The sequence below is a fragment of the Oncorhynchus nerka genome, linkage group LG28, assembly GCF_034236695.1.
Source record: "Oncorhynchus nerka isolate Pitt River linkage group LG28, Oner_Uvic_2.0, whole genome shotgun sequence".
NCBI lineage: Eukaryota > Metazoa > Chordata > Actinopteri > Salmoniformes > Salmonidae > Oncorhynchus > Oncorhynchus nerka.
In genome coordinates, this window is record NC_088423.1 from 25,312,869 (window position 1) to 25,330,971 (window position 18,103).

The 18,103-nt window shown below is 42.2% G+C and overlaps 1 protein-coding gene across 1 annotated transcript in view; it reads right to left on the reverse strand.

Moving 5' to 3' along the window:
- Positions 1-18,103, reverse strand: part of LOC115113849 (dystonin-like) — a 142,292-nt gene that overhangs the window by 25,934 nt on the left and 98,255 nt on the right. The window contains 17 exon segments of the mRNA XM_065012721.1: positions 454-660; positions 1,028-1,183; positions 3,741-3,911; positions 4,671-4,799; positions 6,113-6,310; positions 7,095-7,250; positions 7,849-8,022; positions 9,566-9,667; positions 10,724-10,825; positions 13,677-13,799; positions 14,134-14,360; positions 14,960-15,191; positions 15,839-16,042; positions 16,259-16,477; positions 16,728-16,835; positions 16,997-17,116; positions 17,808-18,014. Coding sequence (XP_064868793.1) covers positions 454-660; positions 1,028-1,183; positions 3,741-3,911; positions 4,671-4,799; positions 6,113-6,310; positions 7,095-7,250; positions 7,849-8,022; positions 9,566-9,667; positions 10,724-10,825; positions 13,677-13,799; positions 14,134-14,360; positions 14,960-15,191; positions 15,839-16,042; positions 16,259-16,477; positions 16,728-16,835; positions 16,997-17,116; positions 17,808-18,014 — 2,835 coding nt within the window.

Consider the following 18,103-nt stretch of genomic DNA (forward strand, 5'->3'; position numbering starts at 1 on the left):
TTTGTAACACCAGATTCCCTGTAATACTGATACAGCTTTCCTGCGATAATAAGCACCATAATGTAGTTGTGACACATCCTCTAGTCGACTTTTGTCTGCAAAGCATTAATGTACTGTATGGTATTTGACCTCACACCTCGTTAGTGACCTCACTTCTGTTTCTCTAAAAATGCCTATTGCCTAGTTATGTGGAAAGATGATGACGTCTACTACAGTCCACCTGTCTAACTTCCTCTGTCACCCTCTCGCTCACCCCCTCTCTCCCTCCCTTTCTCTCCATCTCTCCTTCCACTATGACTCTCTCTCTCTCTATCTCACTTGTTTTTTTCGACTTACATCAATTTCATATCCCACTTCAGTGTGGCTAGACTGCTGACTCCTAGCATATCAGTTTAGGCACTGTGTAATACTGTACCAACTGTATCTACATCAAGTGTACCCAAGGTGCTGTACCTGTTTGGCCCTCTTCCTGGCATCATCCAGCAGACGGCCCCTCTCCACAGACCTCTGCACTACCTTCTCCCAGCGGCCCTGCACACTGATCAGCAGGTTCTTGATCAGCACCACATCCTGCTTCTGGCTAAAGTACTTCAGGTGGGTCCCTGTCTTATCCAGCTCAACGATCTGCTCCCTGTGAGAGTTCACCTCCGTCACAAACACCTGCCAATACACACACATCAGAGGATCATGACAAATGTTACAATAGTGTTACACAGCGGAGTTGATCTTTTTTTATACAATTTTTGTAAGTAGGATGTTCACTTGACTAATGAGCAGAGTTCTGGATGAGAGTCAAATGGCCTTGTGGAGTCGTGGTTGGCCTGCTTGCACTGCAAGCTGTCTCGACTATGGAACCTACGCCCATCAATTGTTTGTGCTATTGATATCATTAATACAAATTAAATTAGGATAGGAAGATGTTTAGTTAATAATTAGATAATACTGAACACTGAAATGACAAATCATCAAAAACCTATCAACATGTAAATCGATGTGTTATGTTAATAGTCTTCACACCGACACATACCTTGTGCTCATCTATCTGGAACATGATGTTTTCCAGGATGAGGGAGGCAGGAGAGGACATAGTGAGAGTCTGTTCAGCTTGGGTCAGCCAGTTGATGAAGTCCTGGAGAGAGTTATGGAACTCTGTGGCCAGAGTCAAGGCCTCCTCCAGTTTCACCTGAAGCACAGAGACAACAAAGCCACCTGAGAAACAGCATTCTTCCTACTGACACAAACATTCACACACGGATGTGCACACACACATATGCAAACTGACAGACAAGTTTGCCTAGCAAATACACACATACAGACACACACACACACACACACAAAGTGTTGTACAACTAACCTTGTGGGGACACACAATTCAGTCCCTTTCAAAATCCTATTTTCCCTAACCCCTAACCCGTACTCATACTCTAACCTTAACCCCAAAAACCTAACCTTAACCATAACCCTAGCTCCTAACGCTAAAACTAACCCTAGCTCCTAACCCTAACCCTTAATGTAATTCTAACCCTAACACTAATTCTAACCTTAACCCTAAACCCATTGAAATAGCATTTGACCTCGTGGGGACGAATAAAATGTCACCAGTTGGTCAAATGTTTGTTCTGGTCCCCACAAGAATAGTTAAACACGTCCATACACACACACACACACACACACACACACACACAAAAAACACACACAGGTTGTTTGTTCATTTGTTGCCACAGCATTAGGTAATGATTGTAATTGGTCCAAACATGACTAACCTCTGTTTAGGCAGAGGAAGTCAGCATCTCTGGACTAGTTCAAGGAAAGAGGATGAGCTATCAAAACGATGCATCCTCTACAGTTATAAAAATAGCATCAATTAGCCTTTGATTGAATCAAACAGATGTATTCAGTGTGGTCGGTCCAACAGGGAGGATGAGTTTTGCCTTTGCCAGGCAAGCAAAAGAGTACAGCTAATGCTATATCCTCATCACGATAAAAAATGGTGTAATAACATTACAGTCATTACAAGCCTAATGGCAAGTAAGTCCTGTCTCCGGTATACAGTGATGTCTCTTTCTCCATGTTGGTTAATTTAGCTTTAATTCTGAATGAAGTGTGCTATCTTGACAAGCTAGCAAAATGCTTAGAAACTGCAGTGAGTTAAGTCGTAGAGTATGCATGGCATACCGTACAGTACAGTACACCATAGTTCAGTGGTCACCAACCTTTTCTGAGTCAAGATCACTTTCTGAGTCAAAATGCCGAGATCTACCGCTCTGATTTTTTATTAACGTGACTTAAAAAACGTAAGTTTACGCAACATTAACCAATTAAAAACAGTACTGTAGCAATGAGGTTTGTGCAGTAAGCTATAGGCCCAACACATTATCACCACATACTGGCTTTGCTTGAATTTACCTGCCAATGAATTGTTGTTCAGACATTTAAAAATATATATATTTCAAAATTTGAGGTAGGCTATATGATCACAACAGTAATAGATCCATTGGTGTATTGCTTGTGAGGCACAGCTGAGTGAACATACATTTAAATCATTTGCTTTTTATTTTACTGGGCTGATGGTGCCTGCATCTGGTGGTCAGTCTCAGCGAAGGGGAGAGCAGCAGACTGAGCGTCCGTCTCTCAACATCCCTCTGCTCTCCCTTTCCTCCACTGACACTGACCAAAAAAGGACACCGTCTTCCAGCTGATGACGAAACTCGTGTCGCACCACATTATTTCTGCCTCACGCACAAATTCATGTTGTTACTCCTATAAACAGAGAAAGTGAAATATTCCTTGATATTAAAAAATACCCAAGCCGCTAATAATAACAACAACGCAAGCCTATAGATACACTTTCCTACTCATTCATGACTGCTGCACTGCTTGTTGTAGCGCTGAGTGGAAATAGGAAGAACGCGTATTTTATGGCTTATAAAAGTGTTGAATACAAAGTGTGGACAGTAATGAGTAAGAACTTAAACTCACTCATAAAAACAGCAGCTCTTTTCTGTATTCGTTGACAGTCTCTCTCTAGTCATGGTTTTAAATGTTTTGAAATCTCATAGTATACATTTTTCCATAGCTTTCTTTTATGCCTGCTAAGTTATTGCAGACTCGGTCATCTGAGAACTCTGATTGGCCAGCGGTAGACCTATAGTGCACTATAGTGCACTGGCTGCACCTGCCACCAACAACCCGAGACTATTTGATTAAGAGACTTGACTGAGTTAGGAACAAACCCACATCCAACCCCAGCATTCCCTTTACATCCCATTCAACGTTTCAGCTGTTCATTAGAATGTCTCTGAAGATAAGAGGACTGTTCCATGATGACTAATGACTGATGAGTCAGGCACTTCCCAGTAGAGATCTGATCTGCTGGGTGACCACATCCTATGTGCTTGCCAACCTTATCTGCTGTACAGCAGTTACAAATGCTGAGCAGTAATGTCCCACAGGGGATATAATAAATCTCAACATTATGAATCATCAGACAAGTTCAGAACACTTGGTGGGGTGTGACCCATTCTAGCCAGGGTTTCCCTAGATCATTTGTTAGACGGAGCACAATGGCCCCCAAATAATCCCAAACATCCAGGGCTTCTCAAATTAACATTTACAATTGAAACCAATTTATGCAGGAAGTCTGGGCAAGGCTAGGAATGGTGGCCCATTCTGAAAGGGAACACTTGATTCATCCCATCTTAGCCCAACAACGCTGCTCCATGTCGCTTTACACTCCCTACCTTTCTCTCAGCCACCTTGACCTGTACCGACTCCCTCTTGTCCTGCAGGTTCCTGAGGTCCTGCTCTGTGTTGCTGTCCTGGTCGGAGGGGGTCATGGTGAGCAGCTGCTGACCTTTGTTCATCAGCTGCTGGTAGAGCTCCTCCTTGGCCTCTAATGTAGAACATAACTCCTGCAGGAGACCAAAAACATGAGGGGCTTAGAAAATATGTCTGCTGTTAATATTAGTGTCCATTATAAATGAGTTGTTTGGATCCTGGATGCTGATTGGCTGTCAAAGACACACCTAAAGTCATGCCATTTACCTGTGACTGTATTCAGCACATAGCACGGCCTCTTGTGCCTTATTGCTTAAATAATAGCACTGACACTACTGTTTTACATGTCAAATTAATGGAATTTAGACAATAAGTCCAGTATACTTTTATTGTTGTCATTCTGCCAGTGTTTTGTAAGCTAATAAAATCCAAATCAAGTCCAAACATGATGAAAGAATGAGAGTACTAAGGACAAACATAGCCAAGCTTTTCCACAAGCAAATTCAAACCTTCAAATCCCAAGTAAGTTCAGAGTCTTATAATATATATTTTTTCTAAACAATCTCCTGTTTTGGTTCCCATAATGCTAAATGGAAGTCCCAGAATGGAGCATTCATAGGATAACCCAGACACTCTCACTATCAGAGGAAAGGCAAACAAGAACAAAACAGAAGAGCATGTCCCCTCCCAACATTCTCTGAGCACAGTCAGGGTTTAATCCATTTGTACACTTTCTTTGGGGGCTGTAAAGAGTACGACACATTATCGTACATTTCGCAACATCATTTAATTTTCACACTTCACACTTCAGAAAGAAACTGCAGACAAGGCCTGAGTTGCGCCCTTACAAGCCTGCCATCTGTATGAGGCCTTTTATATGGTTAAATACATACCAGATGGGCGTTAAGCTGCTCGCGGGCCGTGTCTGGTAAGCCTCCCACAGCCTTTGATGCTAACAGCTGACGCTCTGTGTCTTTCAGCCATTGCTGCATGTCTTCCATCTCGCCATGGAAACCTTGGGCCTGCAACACAATACAGCCTGAGTCAGAACAATGGACCTCATAGACGTATTGTGTGGAATTCAAGGGTGGGAAAGAGGAATGTTATGAGAAGTTATTAATTCCTCAGATACATTAATGGCCAAACATGGTTTGGTCTGAGGTTATTTGACAGAGTGAACGATGGTGTCTGTGAACAGTATAATCGATGAACATATTCCATGTTTAATTGCCTGAAACCAGCATGGCTTATTTCCTTCTAATTGTTTTCATTCATTTAATTCCCCATTTGAACCAGATAATGTAACAATGTCTGCACTCAATGTTACAATGTTGTCTACGCACCATGTTTTACATATTCATTGTACAGTATGTTTGTTTTGGAAATCCACTTTTGTCTGTAAAATGCTTCTGACAGAGCTTTGTAGGTTTACTGTGTACTAAAGGGAAACATTATTGGAAAAAACATTGATTTCATTTTTGGCAACCCTTTCGAAACCCTCTCTAAAAATCAAGAGGGCTTACGTTTCAGAAAGTTTATTTCATACTCTTAAAACATGATTTATTCCTGGCCATAAAACCGTTAGTAATAGTAGAAATTTACTTAATAACAACCCTTTAAAAATGATTCAAATAAAATGACATATTCAGTGGTCATTCATATTCCTTACATCACTCCTTTGACACCTTACATCAAAGCATTCCCCGAAAGGTCAAAGTTATGAATAAGAGCACCTATAGCTGGGTTAGGAAAGGGGAGGCAGGAGGTGGAGGGCTTACATTATTTCTCTATACCTCATACTCCCACTACTCTAAAACCTTCTTTATGAATTTGTGAAAAACAACAGTAATACAATCCAGCAGAGAACATCAATCATAGCTTCAGTTTCAGATATGAGTCATTATGGTGCCAGATTCCATATGGCAGCTGGGTATGGTGAAGGGTTGAGGCAGACTGAATATGAATATGAGGTACAGATGTAGGATCTTAATTTGACCTATATTGCCACAGCAAAATAATCCTGCAGCAACATGATTTGAACGTTTAGTCCAAAATGCTGCTTGATTTGTGGTTATATTATTAGCTGGCCAAAAGTAGTCGACATGAAAAGTGCAATACCGTGTGTTAGTGTGGGTTTTCAGTGAATTTATGTAAACCACAAAGCTCATCTGAAAATTCTCAGCAACATAAGAGTAATCATATTAGGATCCTACATACAGTGCGTTATTTCATAGTTTTGATGTCTTCACTATTTTTGTACAATGTAGAAAACAGTTCAAATAAAGAAAAACCCTTGAATGAGTAGGTGTCCAAACTTTTGACTAATACTGTATACCTGAAGCAGAGCACCGTCCAGCTGGTGTCTCCTCTGCTCTGTCTTCTCCAGGATGTTCTTCCAGCGCTGGGTGAGGTTCTCCAGTTTGCTCTGCAGTCCAGAGGCTTCCTCTCCAGAGGTGGACTCCACCAGGTCAGTACCAGCCTTATTGACCACCTCCACCGTGGTCTTATGGGCCAGCACATCGTTCTGGAGGACCTGGACACATCACAGTACAGGGATGGTTAAACACTAGCCCAGTGAGATCAATTAAATAAACAAGGCCCAAAGATCAGATGGCACTAAACTGGACAAAGAAAATGCTAAAAAGAGTGATAGTGTCTACTATTATTAATGCCGTGTTCACGTCATGTCGGAAACTCTGAAATATCCGACTTGCTTACTCCTTGTAGATGGATGATACCTGAGTTTCCCATTTGGGAAGTATCAGAATCAACCAATAGGAAGCTCTAAGCAAATAACTTACGTTCATTTGAATTCAGAGGTCCCAAGTTTCGGACATGACGTGACATAAGTATCTCTGACTGTCTATTTATTCTAATGGTTAAGTTCAAATATGGTATAATCTGCTAAACTCTTATGGGACATACGTTTAGTAATTGAAAGGAGAAGACGAGATAAATCTGCTGCATGGTGACATTTTCCACTGTCTGTGGATGATGGCTCAAAATACACACAGCCATTAAGGTGTCAGATAGATTATAAATTATAGGGGCTTTTGGAGGGAAGTGAAATAGATCAAATGCATTTGAAAGACTGTGGTCTGGGCAGATTTGTATATGCTTATAATGCATGTTGTACAGTGTGGTGTATGCAGACTGTGTAGGGTTGAACTTTGATGTTTGTTTTTGTGGTTAATCCAAAGGGTTATGAGGGTCAAGAGGTCATGAAAGGGTCACGTCAAGCTGCTCTGCAGTTATTGTAGTTGCATGAAAAAATAAAGAAATAACACTTTCTACGAACAAGGGGAGATATGTCTTACGTGGTGCTTGGCGAGCTCGATCTCAATGGCTTTGGGGTCTCCTGCAGCCTTCCTCTGCTCATTAAGCAGCTCTTCCGTGTTGCTCATCCAGGCCAGAAGCTCATCCAGCGCATGCTGGAACTGCCCCAGAGCCAACAGCGCTCCCTCTAGTTTGTGCTGCACACAATCAGGACAAACACAAGTTCATACAAGAGTCACATGAAAACCCTCCTCATGTGAACTGACCCATAATCAGTCTCCTTTCATGGGAATGAGAGGGAAAGGGGCCTTTTCCAGTTAGAGAAACAGTACACTGTTCATTGTCTTTAAAAGGTTCTGATTAAGCAATAAAGCCAGAGGGAGTGTGGTATATGGCCAATATACCACGGCTAAGGGCTGTTCTTAGGCACGACACAACTCCCGAGGTGCCTTATTGCTATTATAAACTGGTTACCAAAGTAATTAGAGCAGTAAAAATACCTGTGGTATACGGTCTGATATACCACGGCTGTCAGCCAATCAGCATTCAGGGCTCCTACCACCCAATTTATAACTGTGTTTATACAACGGGTGGGTCTAATCCTGGACGCTAATTGGTTAAAACCGCATTCCAGCCGGTGTCTATACAAAATAAGACAAATGTCTTAAGTATGGCACACACTCTAGAAATAGTATTGAATTATACTTATAAGGTTCTGCTATTTTCAATCACCCCCCTTCCCTCACCCTACTATAGTAACCTCCAGCCCCTGTCTGACCCACCTGTCTGACCCACCTGTCTGTTGATGATATTTTCATCCAGGTTGTCCCAGAGCATTTTGAGCTCGGTCATGGGCTCTTGGATGGCACAGCGGTCGTACTCCTCCGTCACCTTCTTCAGCAGTAGGCCCGCCTGGTGGTTCAGACGCTCCATCTCGATCTGCAGCTGATACGCCTCACCTTTGAACTCCTAAAACACCACGCCACACAAAGGATTGTCAAGGGAACCTGTCAATATAACTACAGGGCTATTATCTGGATAAAACTAAACACTGACCCTTCCAGCCTCTCACAGTGAGGTAGTGCTCATTGATAATGTACGCTCCCCACCGTTTTCTGCTCCCAATAAGTTATATTTTAATATACACTGAACAAAAATATAAATGCAATATGTAAAGTGTTGGTCCCATGTTTCATGAGCTGAAAAATCCCAGAAATGTTCTATACGCACAAAAAGCTTATTTCTCTCAAATGTTGTGCACAAATTTGTTTACATCCCTGTTAGTGAGCATTTCTCCTTTGCCAAGATAATCCATACACCTGACAGGTGTGGCATATCAAGAAGCTGATTAAACAGCATGATCATTACACAGCTGCACCTTGTGCTGGGGACAATAAAAGGCCACTTTAAAATGTGCAGTTTTGTCCAACAACACAATGCCACAGATGACTCAAGTTTCGAGGGAGCGTGCAATTGGCATGCTGATTGCAGGAATGTCCACCAGAGCTGTTGCCAGAGAATATAATGTTAATTTCTCTACCATAAGCTACCTCCAACATTGTTTTAGAGAATTTGGCAGTACGTTCATCTGGCCTCACAACCACAGACCACGTGTAACCATGCCAACCCAGGACCTCCACATCCGGCTTCTTCACCTACCTGATCGTTTGAGGGGGGTAGTGAGGATCATTTCTGTCTGTAATAAAGCCCTTTTGTGGGGAAAAGCTCATTCCAATTGGCTGGGCCTGGCTATTTATTTCAATTGACTGATTTCCGTATACAGTATGAACTGTAACTCAGTAAAATCTTTTAAATTGCTGCATGTTGCGTTTATATTTTTGTTCAGTATAACTACCATTGATACAGGTCAAAAGCTTTATTAAAAGATCACTTACTGGGAGCATGGGAATCACAGGTTGGTGGGACCTTAATTAATTGGGGAGGACGGGCTCGTGGTAATAGCTAGTGCGGAGTAGGTGGAATGGTATCAAATACTTCAAACACATGGTTTCCATGTGTTTAATTCCATTTGCGCCTTTCCAGCCATTATTATTAGCCTTAGTCCCCTCAACAGCCTCCACTGATGGGAATAGCAAACATTGAGCGACATTACTTTTTTCTATTTGTTCAGCTCCTGTACAAATGTGGATGTGCCTAAAACCACCTCCATTAACTATTCCTTTTGAGAGACACGATAGCTTTGTCTTGTTGTAGATCAAAGGACAGAAGCCTATTGCATTGCTCTCTGGAGTATTAATGGCACTCCTGCAGTGTTCCTACACTGTCGTCCAATAAGGGCAGGGCATGAACTGAACATTCACAGCATAAAAACAGATGTTGTTTGCTCTGTAATGTTGACATGGAATAAATCAACACAATAACTTGGGGGTGAGCAATTCAAAGTTCTTCATGATGTTTCGATCAGATACATGTGGAAATAGATCAATGGTTTGGTCTAAGATTTGCTCATACATCTAGCTAATGCATTCTATATAATACAGGAACACAATACCTTGAGTTCTTCAATCTGCTGCTTGACAGTGTCTAGGTCTGTACCCACAGGTGACATAGAATCCAGTTTGTGCTCCACGATATCCACCCAGTCAAACATACCCTGTAGATAGAGGGAGTGGGCACCATTGTCACTGGGAGAATACAATGCTAGCTTTAAAACAGCTCAGATTTCACATTCATTATCATTAATATTTCACTTAAACAACCAATTATTGTCAAGGAAAACCAACACTGTCAATGAAAAAGAGTTATTAGCACATGGTGAAATAGAGGCGGACCTTAACTTAGTCACTCAAGTCTAGGATGGTTGTGAATGGGTAGTACATTTATAACCAACAGACTAGATCTAAGCCTTATTAAACCACTTCATTAAATTAGACACATACTCCACTACAAACAATCACAACCCATATAAAGAAAACAACAACTTACAAACTATATAAAGGAATCACATAAATGAAGGATACCCAAATATAGCAACACTGCCTGTTACGTGACAATTTAATTTGATCTATCTGTGCCTGGTAAATTGCTCAAAGTCATTGTAAACTCTGTCCCTTGATTCTGTCTGAGAGGTGTGAACGACGATGCTAAGTGGCAACATTAGAACGGCAAACACTGATTAACAATAACACCATAACATTTCTTGATGAATAGGTCCATTGATGGCGCCTTTGAATAACACAAAACCCCTGACACTTCAATCAACATTAAGTAAGACGTGAACATGTCTTGAGTAATGGGGCTGACTTTCTCTTTCCTATGAGTAATGGCCGTCATTGAAATTAAGAATTTGTTCTTAACTGACTTGCCTAGTTAAATAAAGGTAAAATAAAAAATAAATAAAAGGAGGCACAGTGAAACCTCTGAATTCATTGAGTAATGAAACCTCAAACTGCTCAGTTTCGCATTACATACTAACAATGGTATTCATCTCCTAAGAGTCCAAACCGCTAGCTGCTTAGTGTTAGTCAGTGTATTCAATGACAGCAAGGCAGTGTTCAGTAGGCAAGGAATGGGAGATAACGTTTTATCTGATCTTGAGCAATAAGATTTTAATTTCTGTTGCAAAACATTTTCCCATTGTGTTCCCTACTGAACAGGTCCTGGTGTATGACAAAGCGTAGCAGCTAAATCATAATGAACAGTAACGTACCTGCAGGCCATCCTGGAACTGTACAGCAGCCTGCATGGCCTCATCCAGTCTGTCCACTCTCTCCTTCCATGACTTGTTCAGAGTCTCCCATGCAGAGTTCACCTGGGGAGAACAACAACAAAGGTCAGGGAATCGGATCCATGCACAGCTGTTGGATACAAATACGACTCTATATACAAATACAAATAAAGAAATCATGATCAAATTAGATATATGGTTTCCCAGCATTACATATATCCTTATGTAAGTCAATAACAAGTACAATAACAAGTACAAGTACTAAGGCAGGGGTGTCAAAGTCAAATGGACGGAGGGCCAAATAAAAAAATCAGCTACAAGACGAGGGCCGGACTGTTCGAATGTTCATTGAAAAAATTTTAAATGACGCATATAGTCTAGTGAACCTAATTGAACCTACTGAAAACCTAACAAATATATTACAATATGATCAGATAAATAAAGCAATATTTTCTTATGGCTCTGTCAGTAATCTTTAATTTTCAACAGACACAAAAGACAAATTTCCTTTATATAAATATCCCCATAACATGAACATTAAATGAAAGAAACCGGTATTCAAGGCACCATCAGTAGACTATATTTTCTATTTTAGCAAAAGTGGGCTAAATTTACTTCAAAGAAAAAACAATAATAGCAATTTTCTATCATCCACTCAACTGAAATATTTTTAAAATATAATTGGATTGAAATACAAAAAAAATAAAGTGCAAAAATCTATTAATCAAAAACAACACTTTGTTTAAGGAGAAGTAACATGCAGTGAAAACAAATATTAAATTTTAACTTTTAAACTTGAACTGAGTAAAAACTCTAAATATGTGATTGCACAGTAATGTTCACTTGTTTGAGGTTGAGGGTGATACTTGGTGGTGTCCCATCTTTTCCACAAGTTCATCAATGTTCGGGGTAAGGCTCTGAGCTGAAGAAATCCTCAGAATTGAGTGGAGGTGTTCAGCAGTAAGTCGACTTCTGTGTGATGTTTTGTTCAGGTTCATCAAAGAAAACAGTTGTTCACACAGGTATGTGCTGCCAAACATAGACAACGTTTGAGCAGCCTGGATGCGCAGCTGGGGCATTGTGCCGGGAGGAAACGGGCGAACTCCGCAGCACCCACTGCCGCATATTTTGCCCTCAGTGCATCATTGCATTGGAGGTCAATCAACTCCATTTGGAGGTTTGGTGGTGAGCTTTCCACGTCAACAGCAAATGGGTTACCGAGCAGTTCCAACCTGCTTTTTGTGCTTCAAAGTCAGCAAATCGGCGGTCAGCGGCAAGCATACCTATTTTATCAGCCAACTGTGTGCTCGGGAACGCACTGGTAGAGAGCTTCTCTTTCATGGTCTGGCAGCTGGGAAAGTGGCTCAAATTTTCTTTCCGCATCTGCGTCTCCCACAGAGTCAGTTTGGTTTTAAATGCCTTCACTGTACTGTACATATCAGAGATGACACGATCCCGACCCTGCAGCTGCAAGTTTATTGCATTCAGATGACTGTAATGTCACACAGAAAAGCCATTTCACACAGAAACATTTCGTCTCGGAGTTGTGTTGTGTCTTTCCCTTTGCTGTCCAAGAACAGACAAATCTCCTCACGGCTTCAAACATCTTTGAAGCACCTTTCCCTGGCTTAGCCATCTCTGTGTGATAAGGCAAATCACCATGCTCCGTTTCTAACTCCGTCAGAAATGCCTTGAACTGGCGGTGATTCAAACCTTTGGCTCTGATAAAGTTAACTGTGCGCGTGATGATGCTCATTACATGCTCCATTTTCAAGGCTTTACCGCAATGATACAATGATAAGCTGTCAGCTCACCTGTCGCGTTTTCCTCTTGCATCTTTTCCCGTATCTTCGCCACCAGTCCGCTCCTGTGTCCACACATCGCAGGTGCTCCGTCGGTTGTCAAACCCACGAGTTTTCCCAAGGCAGCTCCATCTCATTTACACATCTTGACACCTCTTCATACAAATCATGCCCGTAGTTGTGCCATGCATAGGACGTAAAGCCAAAAACTCCTCTGTCACGCTTAGGTTGGAGTCCACTCCGCGGATGAAAATTGACAACTGGGCAATGTCAGAAATGTCGGTGCTCTCATCCACAGCCAAGGAATATGCAATAAAATCTTTTCCCTTTTTCACAAGCTGCTCTTTTAGATTGATGGACAACTGGTCTAAATGGTGTTTCTGCTCAGACTCACATTTAAAAAGAGTTGCCTTTTTCTGGGCAAACTTCGTCACAAACTTTAATCATGCAGTTTTTGATGAAATCCCCCTCCGTAAATGGCCGGGCTGATTTAGCGATCTCTTCTGCCAAAATAAAACTGGCCTTGACAGCAGCCTGGCCTTGTGATTTGGCTTTTTTGAACAGAGCCTGTCGAAGGCCTCGTTTTAATTCCTCTGCCTTTTGTAGCCTTTGTTCCATGTCCATATTCTTGTTTTTGTCCGCGTGTTTCGTTTCATAATGTCGTCTCAGATTATACTCTTTCAGTACCGCCACACTTTCTCCACACAGAAGACACACAGGTTTTCCAGCTACCTTCGTGAACATATACTCCGACTCCCACCTTGTTTGAAACCCCGGTTCTCAGTATCCACCTTCCGTTTTGCATTTTTGATGGGTATCTGAAAGTTAATTTTACTGTGATGCTGACGACTGCTGTGCCAATAAATATTGAAATGAAGCAGCCTACTGCTCGGTCGTCACCTTTGCATTGTGGGAAATGTAGTATTGGTGCGTGTAAAAGATCTGCGGGCTGCCGGCTTGCTGCGGGCGGTTCTAATAATAAATCAAGATCATCCCAGGGGCCGTAAAACCTTCTTGAAGACTCTGACATATGTACTAAGGTATCTGTCATTTAGTTTGCATTTTTTAGAGTCCTTGAGCAAAGTAAATTGTTTCTTCTTATGTAAAGGTGATGTTCTGATGTCATTGATTACCTCATCAATACTCTTCTTAATGACTGGCTTATCTGGTTCGCCACAGGCAGCCATAAGCTCCGCCCCCAAGTTCCGCACCACATCAAGCTCCTCCTGAAGCCCGTCAATCTCCTCCTTGAAGCTCTGGGAGAAAAAACAACTATCAGTCCCGAAAAGTAGATTAACCTACTATCACATCAAACTGTATATAGATTACATTGGTAATGGTATCTTGTTTAAGCTGCTCCAGTGGTTACATGTTACATAAATGTAAGGAACTGTAGTTAACATAGCAAGACAAAAATAAATGGTACACTTTAATGCTCCTAATTCAAATCAAATCAAATGTATTTATAAAGCCCTTCTTAAATTAGCTGATGTCACAAAGTGCTGTACAGAAACCCAGACTAAAACCCCAAACAGCAAGCAATGCAGGTGAAGAAGCACCTTAAAGTGAACATGTTTTGATGCTCTTTACCTCCAGAGATTCCTGCTGCTGTTTCACCACAGAGGGGTCGACTCCAGGCTCCTCCAGCTCCCTCAGCAGATCCTGGGTGTCCTTGATGGTAACGATGAGGGCACAGTGGTCACACCAGAACTTGTCTGCCAGGTCCATTACATCCAGCAGCTTGGCCTCCCTCTCCTCCATCAGGGCATGGATCTCATTCCAGGTGAACACCATCTGGTCCAGCTTGTCTTGCACAGCTTGGAAACACAGAGAAGTAATAGTCTTATTTATTTAGGTCTTATAACCGTTCTGTACAGGGGCGCAACTTTGGTTTTAGGAGTGGGGGGGACATAATTATTATTATTATTTTGTTTTATTATCCACTCGGATAAACACTCCAAACAGCCTACCCGACCGCTCGGAGGCGACCGCATGGTCCTAAAGCACACCGTTGCCTTGTTTTGTATCACATTCCAATTATAAAATTGGGGGAGGGTGGACAAAAATGCAATTTCAGGATGTGGGAGGACATGTCCCCATCCCCAGTGAATGTTGCGCCCCTGGCACTGTAATATGGTGTGGTGTCTGGCAGTTCGAGACTAGGTCTTCAGCCATATCATTTATTTGGCTAGAGAGAGAACTTCAGCTGCTTTTGATTGGCAGCTGATGTAGCGGCCAAGCTAGCCATCCAAACCATACACTTCAACAACAGCTGAAGAGAGTAAACAATGGGTTGACCTGTAGTAGTGTGTGGCTACAGTCATGTGCTGTACAGTCTTCCCAAACATCTCCAAAACTAGCAGTGCTAACAAGCATTTCCCACAATGATAGGTACAGGGGAAACAATAGATGTTACCTTTAGCAGATATGTCCTTGTCAGCTCCCGCGGAGCGAGCGATCATCTCCTCTCCACGCTGCTTGAGGGTGTCGTAGGAAGGCTGCAGTTTCTCCAGGTCCACGGACACAGCCTTGTTCTCTGTGATCTGCTCCCTGATCTTCTCCACCTCCACAGAAATGGAGGGAGGCTGACGCAGGCGCTCAGCAATCCGCTCCAGGGACTCCAGCATGGGCTCGATCTTGTCATGGAACTAGGGGGAGAGAGGAACATGGTCAAACTGGCTGTGTGGGTCTAAACATTCTACATATAATTATCAAATTAAGTACTTAAGTATTTATCCAAAGCACTTTTATTTAGTGAAATAATAAGGGCTAAGAGACTCAATCAATTAGCCACTAGAACAAGCAATCTACTACATCAATGCTCATTACATGCTCCTGGAAGGACTTCCAAACAACTAACCCTCATTTATTTTCAAAGTCAAAATCAATCAACCTAGAACAACAGGGCCATTGTCTACTTTAATATAGAGATGCAACCCTGTTGAACCCAACGGACTCTGCAGGTGAAATCCATTCTCTCTGAACCAGACGTGCCCTGCTGCTACCATTGGTATTTTTGTCCTGTTTAAAAAGGAAGGATATGAATAATGTTTCCTTTCCCTCTAAGGACTTTTATAATTCCGTTTCAGCTTCAGATTTCATTAGAGCGATGTCATTATTTTGGCAGGTCATCAAACAATCCCATCGCAAAAACTTTTAAAAACATCCTTTTATCCCCAACATAAGCCATCTTAAGACCAATGTCAAACTCACATACTTGTGCGTCCATAGAGATTTTTACCTGTATAAACAAAGGATATATAAAAACGAAATAAAATAAGTGAAAGTATGTTACCTGTGTGGATTTGGAGATGGCCTCATCCAATGTGGCAGCCCTCTGTTTGACATCAGCCTTGAGCTGGGCGTACAGCAGGTCTGTGGCTGTGTACTTCTCCCTGATGGGGATCCCCTCCACAGGACTCAGCTCTAGAAGCTGGGGACCAGTCTTGTTCATCTTGTCGATGTGGGGCTTGTGCTCTGCAATCAGCTCTCGCATTTGCTGTGGTGGATATATGACATTGTCAGTTAGAGAAACACAAATACACTGTGTTGGGATTTTCCCTAAAGTTTTGTAACACTCTAATGATCCTTTGTTTATTTCCTTCAGTGGTGTTAAGATGATCTTAGTGTGAAACTCACCCCTGATTTCACAAACAATATTCGAAAATCCATTGGCACAGAGACAACTAGCTAATAGACTTTAAGTTGGGCTCACCCTGAGCTCCTCCTGTTGCTGTCGGAGAGCTTCGTACTCAATGGCCAGCAGTGGGAGCTGGCTGAAGCTGGTGCGGGTCTCCTGGAGCCAGGGCCACAGCTCCTCGTAAGTCTCCCAGAACTGGCTGGCCAGAGACTGGGCTCGCTCCAGCTGCAGGCAGCGCTCCGAGTTCAGCTGACTTACCACACCGTACTTCTCCAGGAGGGCTTGGATCTTGACCTGCGAAAAAACAGAACATAAAAGAACTTGATGTTGATGTATGCTTCTTAGAAAAAAAAGCAAGGCAGCTGCACATGCTGGTGCAATTCATTTATCATTTAGACGGCAAGCTGCCTTCCTCAGGGTTTCTGACAGAAATCTCTATCAAAGGCCCATATGCTACGTTCATGGATGCACAAGGTTACTCTGGAGGTATTCTACCAACAACAGATGGATGTTAGGACTTCATTCCATTCTAGGACTTTTTTACCTTCAAGGCTTGCTTTTCATCCTCATCCTTGCTGTTCATGATGGCCTGGCCTGTTTTCACAATGTCATCCATAGCATCCTTGTGTCTCATGATGTCCATGGAGAAGCCCTGGTCAATCAGAGGAGGATGTTTGAATGGTAACTTACACACAGCTGCAGCACACATCATTGTTTCCTGGACTTGTTTGTTTGCACGGTGGTGGTGGCGGATAATGTCTCTACAGGTATATATACAGATACACAGTACAGGTACATGACAGACAGACTGACCTTCTGGGCCTGGAGCTGTGCTGTGGTCTGGTCCTGTTCCAGCCTGATCTCCCCCAATGACAACATCTTCCTCTCTGCTTCAGTAAGCCAGGCCAGCAAATGTTCAGCTGCTTGTTCAAACTGCACAGAAAACATCCCATCATGAATGGTACAATAGGCCTAATTAAAGGTAGATTGAGCAATATGATGTCATTATACACAGCGGGGCAACTTCCTGTTCCCAATGTGGGTATGCCTCAAGGGGGAGCATAAATTGTGAAGAACTAATACAGGCAGTCCTGGTAGATTTCAATTCTATTGTTGTTCATGCCTGTAAGCAGGAAGTTCCCCTGCTGAATTATAATAATGAAATGTTGCTTTATTTGATCTTAATATATATAAAAATAAATAAAATAATATCTGTTTTTGGGACGTAAAATCCAGTCATGAGTTTGACAATTCATTGACGACCATGCAACATTATACCCTACTTTCTTAGGTGTCTGCACTACAATACAATTTTTAATGAGCAAATAATAAGATGCAAATGTAATCATCCTCTATAACAGTTCCCAGTGTTTAATGAACAATAATGACAGAAAACAAAGCTCCCTAGAGGCCAAAAAGAGGCTAAACAAGGGAGGATTTAGTGCTGAAAGCAGATGGGATTAAGACTATAATAGCCCCAATCACCCAGAACAGAAATTAGCATTCTGGTCAGCGGTTCCCTTTGTTGCTAAACTCATTTGAATGGCTGTGTTCCCATTTAGTATGTTATGTATGTTCCTCTGTTTACAGTGGCCTACTGTAATGAGTGGTTGTTTTACTATACCTGCTGTGATTTCAGTATGGCGGCGTTGATCTGCTCCACATGCTGTGTGATGGTGTCACTCGCGGCCTTGTATCGGTCGTTGTCCTCTGTCACCAGCTTGTCCAGGCCCTCCCGGGCCCTCCATGGGACCAGCTCCAGCAGAGAGCTGCTCACCTCGTTCAGTTTGTCCACCTGGGGCTTGTGATCCATGGCTTCTTTCAGCAATGCCTGGGTAACACAAAGGGCCATACGGTGAGCAGTGAGCACCAATCTATCTCTCCATGCACTGTGTTTAAAAGTTATGTAATATGGCTGTC